This window comes from Brachyistius frenatus, unplaced genomic scaffold (assembly GCF_029030835.1).
Source record: "Brachyistius frenatus isolate BFR_SWC_R1_liver_20210118 unplaced genomic scaffold, ASM2903083v1 Contig_87, whole genome shotgun sequence".
Classification (NCBI taxonomy): Eukaryota; Metazoa; Chordata; class Actinopteri; family Embiotocidae; genus Brachyistius; species Brachyistius frenatus.
In genome coordinates, this window is record NW_027210686.1 from 1,148,854 (window position 1) to 1,160,114 (window position 11,261).

At 45.4% G+C, this 11,261-nt stretch overlaps 1 protein-coding gene across 3 annotated transcripts in view; it reads left to right on the plus strand.

Annotated features, from left to right (window-relative positions):
* The window catches only part of LOC138627504 (thyroid hormone receptor alpha), a 92,548-nt gene extending 82,653 nt beyond the window's left edge, over positions 1-9,895 (plus strand). For 2 of the 3 annotated variants that reach the window (XM_069709887.1, XM_069709888.1), the window contains 5 exons: positions 1,781-1,928; positions 2,654-2,859; positions 3,883-4,029; positions 6,488-6,746; positions 8,307-9,895. In XM_069709887.1, coding sequence (XP_069565988.1) covers positions 1,781-1,928; positions 2,654-2,859; positions 3,883-4,029; positions 6,488-6,746; positions 8,307-8,557 — 1,011 coding nt within the window. In that variant the 3' untranslated portion in view covers positions 8,558-9,895. Of the gene's footprint in view, positions 1-1,780; positions 1,929-2,653; positions 2,860-3,882; positions 4,030-6,487; positions 6,747-8,058; positions 8,227-8,306 lie in introns of all 3 variants that reach the window. The other variant, XR_011311392.1, reaches the window with a different exon arrangement.
* Positions 9,896-11,261: the final 1,366 nt, after the last annotated feature.

The following is an 11,261-nucleotide window of genomic DNA, read 5'->3' on the forward strand; positions in this document are numbered from 1 at the left end:
GCAGTGGTTGGTGCGACGCTGCAGTGGTAGGTGCGACGCTGCAGTGGTTGGTGCGACGCTGCAGTGGTTGGTGAGACGCTGCAGTGGTAGGTGCGACGCTGCAGTGGTTGGTGCGACGCTGCAGTGGTTGGTGCGACGCTGCAGTGGTTGGTGCGACTCTGCAGTGGTTGGTGCGACGCTGCAGTGGTAGGTGCGACGCTGCAGTGGTTGGTGCGACGCTGCAGTGGTTGGTGCGACGCTGCAGTGGTTGGTGCGACGCTGCAGTGGTAGGTGCGACGCTGCAGTGGTTGGTGCGACGCTGCAGTGGTTGGTGCGACGCTGCAGTGGTTGGTGCGACGCTGCAGTGGTTGGTGCGACGCTGCAGTGGTTGGTGCGACGCTGCAGTGGTTGGTGAGACGCTGCAGTGGTAGGTGCGACGCTGCAGTGGTTGGTGCGACGCTGCAGTGGTTGGTGCGACGCTGCAGTGGTTGGTGCGACTCTGCAGTGGTTGGTGCGACGCTGCAGTGGTTGGTGCGACGCTGCAGTGGTAGGTGCTGCAGTGGTTGGTGCGCTGCAGTGGTTGGTGCGACGCTGCAGTGGTTGGTGCGACGCTGCAGTGGTTGGTGCGACGCTGCAGTGGTTGGTGCGACGCTGCAGTGGTTGGTGCGACTCTGCAGTGGTTGGTGCGACGCTGCAGTGGTTGGTGCGACGCTGCAGTGGTTGGTGCGACTCTGCAGTGGTTGGTGCGACGCTGCAGTGGTTGGTGCGACGCCGCAGTGGTTGGTGCGACGCCGCAGTGGTTGGTGCGACGCCGCAGTGGTTGGTGCGACGCCGCAGTGGTAGGTGCGACGCCGCAGTGGTAGGTGCGACGCCGCAGTGGTTGGTGCGACGCCGCAGTGGTTGGTGCGACGCTGCAGTGGTTGGTGCGACGCTGCAGCCAGTTCATCTGTGTGTCATACTGCCAGACCCACACAGGAAATAAGGCTCCCTGAAATCCAGCAGTAGTGTTAACTGGCCGAAGTCAACTCCTTCAGGAAATACACAAAAATGGCGGCACGGTGGTGCAGTGGTTAGCACTGTCACCTCACAGCAAAAAAGGTTCCGGGTTCAAATCCGGTCCTGGGCCTTTCTGTACGGAGTTTGCATGTTCTCCCTGTGCTTGCGTGGGTTCTCTCCGGGTTCTCCGGCTTCCTCCCATCATCCAAAAACATGCACCTCAGGTCAGGTTACCTGGCGCCGCGCTAGTGGCAGCCTGCTGCAGCAGCTCCCCCCTGAGAGCCCCCCTGCTGTAGTGAAGACATTTCCCCTCGGGGATCAATAAAGTGTATAAAATCAAAATCAAATACAAGTGATTTATTGTTCTGATATTATAGTATTACATTGCAGATTTTATGGCTTGGAACAAGGAGAAATAGAGGAGGGACCAGTTTTTTTAAAATAGAGCAGAGCACATTTTTCTGCCTTCCTCCTCAATATTTCCTTGCCTTGGATGAGGTCTTTAAAATCTATTTGTGCAGTGTGGTTCCAGAGAGACTGTTTCCTCACTGTCTGGTGTACAAGCGGTTCATTGGAGATGTTCAGTCACGCATCACTTCATTCCTTAACCAATCTTGGAAGACTGGATCCGGCCTCGTGTCGCCCGATTTAATGCGCTCGTTTTATGCTCATCAGAGAAAAAGAACATTCAATTTGTGGATGACATTTTAAAGTAATATAGTTATGCACATTTCCTTTTAGTCCTTTTATTAAATGTATCTTTTCTTATGTTTTGTCTTATCGTTCCATTTTCTTTCCCCTTCAGGGTTTCTTCCGCAGAACCATTCAGAAGAACCTCCATCCATCATATTCCTGTAAATATGAAGGCTGCTGCATCATCGACAAGATCACCCGCAACCAGTGTCAGCTGTGCCGCTTTAAGAAGTGCATCTCGGTGGGCATGGCCATGGACTGTGAGTTCTTCTCATCTCATCAATTCTCAACATGACTAGTGTTTACATCCAGATTTACCACGAGGCCAGAGAGAGGAAGAACAAAGTGCTTCAGAAGGAAGAGGCAGGTTTAAAACATAACAAATGGATAACAGAATACACACACATACACTCATCATCATCATCATCATCATCATCATGGTTTCGTGTTGGGGATTAGATGAACAGCGGTACATCTGCTCCTGTGGATAAAGGAAATGGTTTCCTTTCCTCAGGATATTTTGGTGAAAACTCAAATTCAGAACATCTGGGTTTCACTTCCAGCACACTGCACACTTCTTTTCTTAAAATGATTTACTAGAGCAGCAGGGGTCCTTTATCTTTCTGAGCTCCAGTTTGTTGCAGTGGAGGCCAATCAGGAACGTAACTTCATAAATATCCAACAAACCGATTGACTTTTGCTCACAGCGTCAGTCTTTGCTGTGATTATAGTCTGGAAACCCTGCTAGCATGAAGGTCTGCCACAGTTCCCCCAGAGGACGTATTCAAATGACCAAATGATCCTCTGACTTTCCTTCTAGCGCCCCCGTGAGGTAAAATGTCCAATGAGTGGATTAGGGCCAAATTTGGTCAAGACATTAATGGCCCCTACAGCAAGCTAGAAAGAAGGAAAGAGAGGAAATGTTCCTGTAGCCTCCACTGCTTTGACTCACCCTCTTCCCCTCTCCCCCTCCCCCTCCCGTCAGTGGTGTTGGACGATAACAAGCGAGTGGCCAAGCGGCGTCTGATCGAGGAGAACCGAGAGAAGAGGAAGAGGGAGGAGATGGTGCGGACGCTGCAGGTCAGGCCCGAGCCAGACACGGCGGAGTGGGACCTGATCCGGATGGTGACGGAGGCCCACCGGCACACCAACGCCCAGGGATCCAGCTGGAAACAGAAACGAAAGTTCCTGGTACTGTTCCAGTTTTATTTTGCACAGAGCCTTTCAGCAGAGCATCGTTACGTAATAATGAGTAGAAATCTTTTACATGAAAGTCAATATCAGTGACATATTCAGTGTGATTCACGTCAGAGACTGTGCTGCATGATGACACTGAACACATCATCGACAGCAGCCAGAAAAGCCATTAATTTTGATCAATTGCAGTCAATAAAAAACAATGTACACTGCTAAATGTCAGGACAGGATTTTATAGATTATACTGCTGGTTTTTTTGTTTTTTTTGGTCTTGGTCCTGGTTCATAATATCCACTAATGGACCTCGTGTTTCCCTCCAGTGATTCAGAAAGTCTGTCCCTGCCGGGAGCTGTTCCCTCTCTGTTGTGGCTCTTGTTCTGGTTTTGTGTAAACAGGATGGAGATCAGTGGCGTGAACATGATTCTGTTGGCAGCATTGCGTCTGACTGCAGTCATGTGGCTCTGATTCAAAGCGCCGCTGCATGTTGACCACATTTTATTTACTGTATACGAGTATTTGTGTTGTGTTCTATATACAGATATTCATACATTATGCTTCTGTCACTACAACCTTATACGAGCACGAGTCCCAATGTTCTGCTACATGGCTCTACTCATTCAACTCACATGATGTCTTGATAATTTGCTCTGCACCCTGTCTCCTATCTGTGCTGTGTTTTTATAGACCACTGGCATTTAAATTGCTTCCAGACTGTTGCCATGTGAATCTTCATGTGAATCTGAGCCATGTCATTAAAATGTAATGCTTTTCTTTCACCAGTCAGTTTCATCGGCAGTTATGACCGGTTCATGTAACTTTTTTGTAAAAAAAAAAAAAAAAAAGAGCTGACGCCGTAATATGTAGGGAATTTCATATAAAAAAAAAAAGGGATTCAGAGGTCAGCTCACAAGTTCAGTGTTCAACCAGAGTTCAGTGTCTTCATCCAGTAATTATTCCTGCAGAGTTTCCGTTACACGTGTGATTCTTCAGTTCCATTTGTTTTTGTTTTGTTTGTAGCCGGATGACATCGGCCAGGGTCCGATGGCGCCCACCTCAGACGTAGATAAAGTGGACCTGGAAGCCTTCAGCGAGTTCACCAAGATCATGACGCCCGCCATCACTCGTGTCGTCGACTTTGCCAAGAAATTACCCATGTTTTCAGAGGTAGGTGGTGTGTGTGTGTGTGTGTGTGTGTGTGTGTGTGTGTGTGTGTGTGTGTGTGTGTGTGTGTGTGTGTGTGTGTGTGTGTGTGTGTGTGTGTGTGTGTGTGTGTGTGTGTGTGTGTGTGTGTGTGTGTGTGTGTGTGTGACGGTATGAAAACGGTCCAAAAAAGAAAATTCAGATTTTTATTCGTTAAAATGATTTCTATAAAACTAAAGTCTGATGTTGGTTTTTTTTGTTGTTGTTTTTTGTTTTTTGTTTTTTAAAACAAATGCTTTATTGTAAAATAGTAAACTTTTTTTTCAAAGTATGTCTCCCTTTTAAAAACATAAACTGCGTAAATGTAAAGGAGGATTTCACTGTTGGAGTTGGTGGAGCTCCTTTTGAACTGTTTTCTATCCAGCTGCAACTACAGATCATTTTCATTATGGAAATAATCAGCTGATTATATATCCATTAATTGAATAATTAATTTGGTTTAGTTTGTAAAAATTCTGAAGATATGGAAAAATGCTATCATAAGTGCTTTAAATGATTATCTTATTGTCAATATTTAAACTCCCCTTGAACAAGTCACAAGTCGTTCATTCATAATTTCCTACGTAATAAACACACAAAGGGACTTTACAGTGAGAAGTGGATTCAGACTGACACACATAAGAAGCCTCTTCACTGACAGCTGTGTCTAATATCTGAGAGCAAACAGTAAATACAGTGAACTGTCGACACACACTACCAAGCTTGTTTAAGAATTGAACCTCGATGAGTTCTTTTGATTGGGCACTTCCTGTCTGCAGCCTTTGTCCTGTTGCTTGTCAGCTGGAATTACACCAAATAAACATCCCCGTCTCTCTTCCTCTGTAGATGAGATGATGACTCAGCACTCAGTGATATTACTGTGCTGTCTATGCAGACGACCTGTGAGCGAGTATCAGCTCCCTGAGTGCACTCGTCATGTATATTGTAACGGCTGCCCAGTTACATAAAGCATGACGGGGGACTTTCTGTGAATAGGAAATTATAAGCCTTATATTTTTTGAGACAGTGATGGGGAGGAAGAAGATACTCCACACCCTCCTGCACATTTTAAAATTACGTCCTCCGTTTCATTTCTTTAATGGCACCCGCAGCAATGAGCGGTACCTGCAACTGTGATGTCAGACTTCAGCTCCCAGAGATCAGACAGATTAACCTCTGTGATGTCAGTCAGCTCCGCCTTCCCTCTCCGGCAGAACGACGTCTGCTGGCTGATGGAAAACCGCATCACTTTGTGCTGCTCATGATTTTTCTCAGGAACGTCGCCACAGACAACCGGCTCGTTCAGTTCTTAATCCTGTAAACACCGAGGCTTTAATCATTGAGCCAATCAGAGCCAATTAACAAGCCAACATCTCGTTTGATTATTTAGCAACAGAGAGTAACTACATTTATTTAAGTCTTTGACATGATTAATTCAAGGTGAACCCTTTCAAACCTGCTCCAGTAAACTTCCTCAGTATCAACAGCTCCACCACATTGTCTGATGATTTGGGATGTTTTACAGGTATGACTGTATAATATAAATCCATGCTCCAGAAGTTTCAAAAGTTATTGATGCAGCAAAACGAGTCCTAAACATTCGTTTAATACATAATTAATATTAGAATCTAGATTAGCAGGATTTCTCAACAGACACACTGTAAACAAAACACTGACATATTACTTTAAAAAGCTTTTAAAGTGAATTCATCAGCAAACAGTTCCACATTTAGTTCATTCATCGTGCGGCTTCAAAGCTTCAAGGTGTTTCTAATAACAAAGTTGTTCATTCATTCATTCATTTTATAAAACACATGATTCTGGACTAATTCAATTTTATTTGATGTATATAGCGCCAAATCACAACACAGATTATTTCATGGCATGTAACACATTAAAGTCCTTACAGCAAGAGTTTACAATATTATACAGAGAAACCCAACAAGTCAACAATTCAACAATTCCCACATAAGCTAGGAGGAAAAAACTCCTCTTTAAGGGAGAAAAACCTCCAACAGAGGGAAGAAAACCTCCCTTTAACAGGAAGAAACCTCCAACAGAACCAGGATCAGAGGTGGAGAACATCTGTTAACAGAACCAGGGTCAGAGGGGGGCGGAGCATCTGTTAACAGAACCGGGCTCAGAGGGGGGCGGAGCATCTGTTAACAGAACCGGGATCAGAGGTGGGCGGAGCATCTGTTAACAGAACCGGGCTCAGAGGGGGGCGGAGCATCTGTTAACAGAACCGGGATCAGAGGTGGGCGGAGCATCTGTTAACAGAACCAGGCTCAGAGGTGGGCGGAGCATCTGCCTCCACCGGTCGGGATGAGAGGAGAGCAGAGAGAGAAAAGGACAGCATAGAGATCCAAGACATGAACTAATCTTTGCACTATTTTTGTTCCTGTCACATGATCCCCTGATGACTTCACACTTTGTTTCCTAGCTGCCTTGTGAAGACCAGATCATCTTGTTGAAGGGATGCTGTATGGAGATCATGTCGCTGCGCGCTGCCGTACGCTACGACCCCGAAAGCGAGACGCTGACGCTGAACGGCGAGATGGCCGTGAAGCGCGAGCAGCTGAAGAACGGCGGGCTGGGCGTGGTGTCGGACGCCATCTTTGATCTGGGCAAGAGTCTGGCGCAGTTTAACCTGGATGACACGGAGGTGGCGCTGATGCAGTCCGTGCTGCTGATGAGCTCAGGTGAGGAACAGATCATTGATCATATTCTGACTGTTAGTGTAAAGATTTTTATACTTAAAGTCATTTTCGCCTTGCTGACATATTCCTGCTACTTTAGGGGTTGTGACTCCTCCAGGTTTGCAAGTTTAGCATTTTGTTTTACCTGTTCTCTCTCCACTTCTTTACACCAGAGCTTTTCTCCTGCTTAGAATAAAAGATTCTTACAAAAACAATCAAATATTTAATAAGTGAGTCATAAATAATCCAAGCCGTGAAGGATCTGCTGCGTCGGAGCTCAGATCACTTCACCGCTCCACAGAATTCACTTTGACCTTTTTACATCAACATATTTTATGATGCAACACAACGTGTCCTTTCAGTTACACTTCACATCGGTTCACCTGCTCAACCTATGACCACCCTTATATATTGTTTTCTGTCAAGTCATTCTACTTGAAGGTTTTGGTGTGAAAATGAAGCACTTTGTTGTTTGATAAAACCGTGACTCACATTTCGGTTCAATTCTACATATAAAATTTTAATATTTTGATTATTGTTTAATAAATCACAGGTTCAGCTTTTGTTCAGTCAGTCACGATAAAACATTTTATGATCTTCTTCTGTTTGGTGGATTATATCCTCAGACATTAAACGGATCACATTTACTTAATTACTTTGACCTAATTTTAATACACTCTAGAAAAGAGAGAAACGAATGGTTTGATCCAACCCAGACTCTTTTTTTGTAACTACAGTATGGTCACAACACAATCATCAATCTCTGAGAGTCTTTGCTAAATTCCTCTTCCTGAATGAGACGAATCTCGTCGAATCGGTCGTTAAAGCCGTTGCAGGTGAACAACAACACCGAGACGCTCAGGGTGGATGTACTGACAGTGTGTAAGACAACCTGTGGATCCTGAATGCTGATTGTACTGAACAACAGTGGAAGAATACCTTCTACTCTCTTCCTATAAACCTCTGCAGTCCTTTTACGTTTATGTCCATGTGAGTCCAACTTCAGGAAAGCTCAGATCTTGCAGGTCATCATCAGCCTGGTGTGAACCAGACACAGTTTACTGAGTGAGTATCTGGGTCTGAACGCACTCCACAGAGAAGCGTTTGCTGTCGCTCCATCCTACTGGGCGGAGACCTCGTGGTTACTTTTAACCAATCAGCATGCGGCGAAACCGTCCGACACTCCCGGCAGCAGCTTGACGAGGTGCTGAGCATTTATTCTGCGCTGAACATGCAGCGTTTTTTTAATCTGTTCACTGAGAGTTGAGAAATATTAACGCTGTGCTCGTCACTGTCACTCACCGTCCAATCACAGTGAAGGAGGGGCGGGACAAGCGCGGTTAACCACCGACACTGCTCGCTGATTGGTCCGCCCTTCAGAGTGGCTGCACAAATGCTAATAGGAGCGACAGCCAGGCGAGGTCATCGTAGCTCCTGGATGGGGAACAATACAGTATTTTACTTCACATTCAGCGATCCAACGGTGTGTAAAGTTACTTCAGTCTGATATGAAAATGTTGCATGAACGTGACGTCATGTTTCCCCTCCTCCTTCTCGCCCCAGACCGTTCGGGGCTGACCAGCGTGGAGAAGATCGAGCAGTGCCAGGAGGCCTACCTGCTGGCGTTCGAACACTACATCAACTACCGCAAACACAACATTCCCCACTTTTGGCCCAAGCTGCTGATGAAGGTGACGGACCTGCGCATGATCGGGGCGTGCCACGCCAGCCGCTTCCTCCACATGAAGGTGGAGTGTCCCAACGAACTCTTTCCGCCGCTCTTCCTGGAGGTCTTCGAGGACCAGGAAGTGTGACTTTAGGCGACTGCCCCTAGAACGATACATCCGGGGCGGCTTCGGTAGAAGAGAAAGTGTGGGTGATGAACAAGAGGAGATTTTTGTTCTTCCTCAGTGAGAGCGTGTCCTGTAAACTTTTTATTTTTTAACCCCTTTTTTTATTTTGTCAAAACACTCAAGACCCACCGCCTGCCACCAGCAAACACACACCAACATCCCCACAGAGACGCACAGCGCTTTCTGTCATCCCGAGAGGTGCACACACACACATTCACATAGATACTCACATATTTAAAACACCCTGCCATAAAAGTACAATATATTTATATGCAACCACCGATCACCACCTGTACGGACAAACAGCTGCACGGCTCCTGTGACTCACGCAAACCGAGGGGCTCGGTTAGCTGCACCCCCACCTGTCGTCTGGTTTTTTTTGTTTTGTTTTATATCTCTGGGACCTGAACATTAGCTCTTCAGACCACCCCACCCCCCTCTAAACACCCACTCCCACCTCGACATCTCGTTCTCTACCTCCCTCACCTGCTGTCTCTCTCCGTCTCACGTACACACACACACACACACACACACACACACACACACACACACACACACACACACACACACACACAACGTACATGCACAAACACACACACACGATATTACCTCATACCTTGTAAGATGTGTTTCCTCTCTATTGTGGTAGTTTGATAAGGAAACATAGAGCCATGCAGACCTCAGTTACCCACAATGCAGCGGGAACACTTTGGATGAAGCCTTTATCTATAATGTATTATTTATGCTCACATATGTCTCATAACTGCCGTCAGAAAACATAGGTATTATAGGTATAGGTATTATTAGATGTCATGAACATCTCGATGCTTTGTGTAGTTACAGCAGTCTGTTGGCTTCCAGAAAGAAAGATATGATGCACATATTTGTACAGTAAATGCAGATTTCTTGCTCAAAGTTAATGCATAGTTGACTATTGTAGGAAATATATTTATTTTCTTTCTTCTTGACAGTTAGATGAGAAGTTTACCACTTCTATGCCTGGTGGGAAATAAGAGAATACAGCTGGAAGACTGGAAACGCGAGGAAACAGTTTATTCTGACCGTTGTAAAGACGACATGCTGTGCTTTCATGGGTTTTGAATTTCACAGTATTTGTCAGCCCAGCATTGTAATATCTGGTCATGTTTGAAGTCATGCAGCCGTTTTCTCTTTCTTTCTTTCTGTCGTGGTAAACTCAGCTAATTTCTTCTGTTTCTAGCTTCTGACCGAAAAATATAGAAATTATATTAATTTTCTCACTAAACTCTCAGCAATAAAGCAGATAAATATTTTTCCCAACATGGCCTTTGAGTGATATACTTAAGCAGCTGTTACATTAAGTTGTTATTAAATCTACCCCAAAGATAAATTAGAATATCTTTTCATAAGGTCAGAATCTGGCTTTCTTCAGTATTTAATTCTACCTTAGTGTTTACAACTACTTAACAAACGGGCTGAACATAACAGAGTTCCCCCTCGGTTCTACAGTACTCTCAGGTTTTCACCCACTCTCACAGCGTTGATAGCAGCAGCAGCTCTTTTTTACCGCTTTGAAACTAAATGTATACGTAGCACAGACAAGTTTAGCCAGAACTTTAGAGTTTAGCATCTAAAGAGCTATATTTCCCTCTGAGGTTTTGGTGAAGAACAAAACGTGAGCTAAACAAGTCTAAAATATTGGACTTGCATTTATCAAGTGGCCAAAAATGTTCAAGTGGGCAGCTGTAACAACTCTTCATTTCAGATTTCTGTTGTGGCTTTGTTGAGTTTGCCACGAACCCTTATTGTGCTTAAAGTAGACAGTCAGAGACATTATGGGCCTAATTTCTTATTTAATAAGTTCATACAAAGCACCTTTTTGTTCAAAGCATCCTGTTTTATATTAGAAAAAAGATATTCATATTGTTATTATACTAACTATAGCCTACATCTGCTTATATTTATATATAGCTTGAATAACTCTCCAATACATACCTCCTGTTTTTATTACCTCACACACACACACACACACACATCACACACTAATCACACACACCCTGACGTATTACCTCAGTTGTCGTGTTGCTCGTCTCTTCCTCCTCCTAAATCCTTCACAGCTCCACCTCTTGATTGGTTCATGCACGGGGGGGGCGGGTGGGGGGGCACTGACCTCTGCAGACCTCGTCCGTCACCTGTACCTGTTTTAAATCCCGCTCGAAACCGACAGATTCTACCTCACCTCTCATCTCGGTGCCCCTCTGTCTGCAACACACACACACACACACACACACACACACACACACACACACACACACACACACACACACACACACACACACACACACACACACACACACACACACACACACACACACACACACACATTTTGACAGCTGACATGGCAGACTCCCTTTTTTTATTCTTGTCACGCACCACGTGGGACCAAGAGTCGATCCGATGTGTTTTTGTGTCAGAAGCTGAGCTGACGAGGGCGGGGCTGAACATGTGATTGTACCGTGTGCCGAGTGAACTTAAAGGAAACTGTCGTGGGACGACCACCGCTGGAAGCTGAGACTCCAGTTGAAGCCATTTTGGCCCCATCGGGTCAGGCTAACAGCCTGTGGTGGGTGGTGAGTGGGAGGTAAACAAGCAGCAGTATTCACCTGTGGATGTGGTTTCCTGCTGG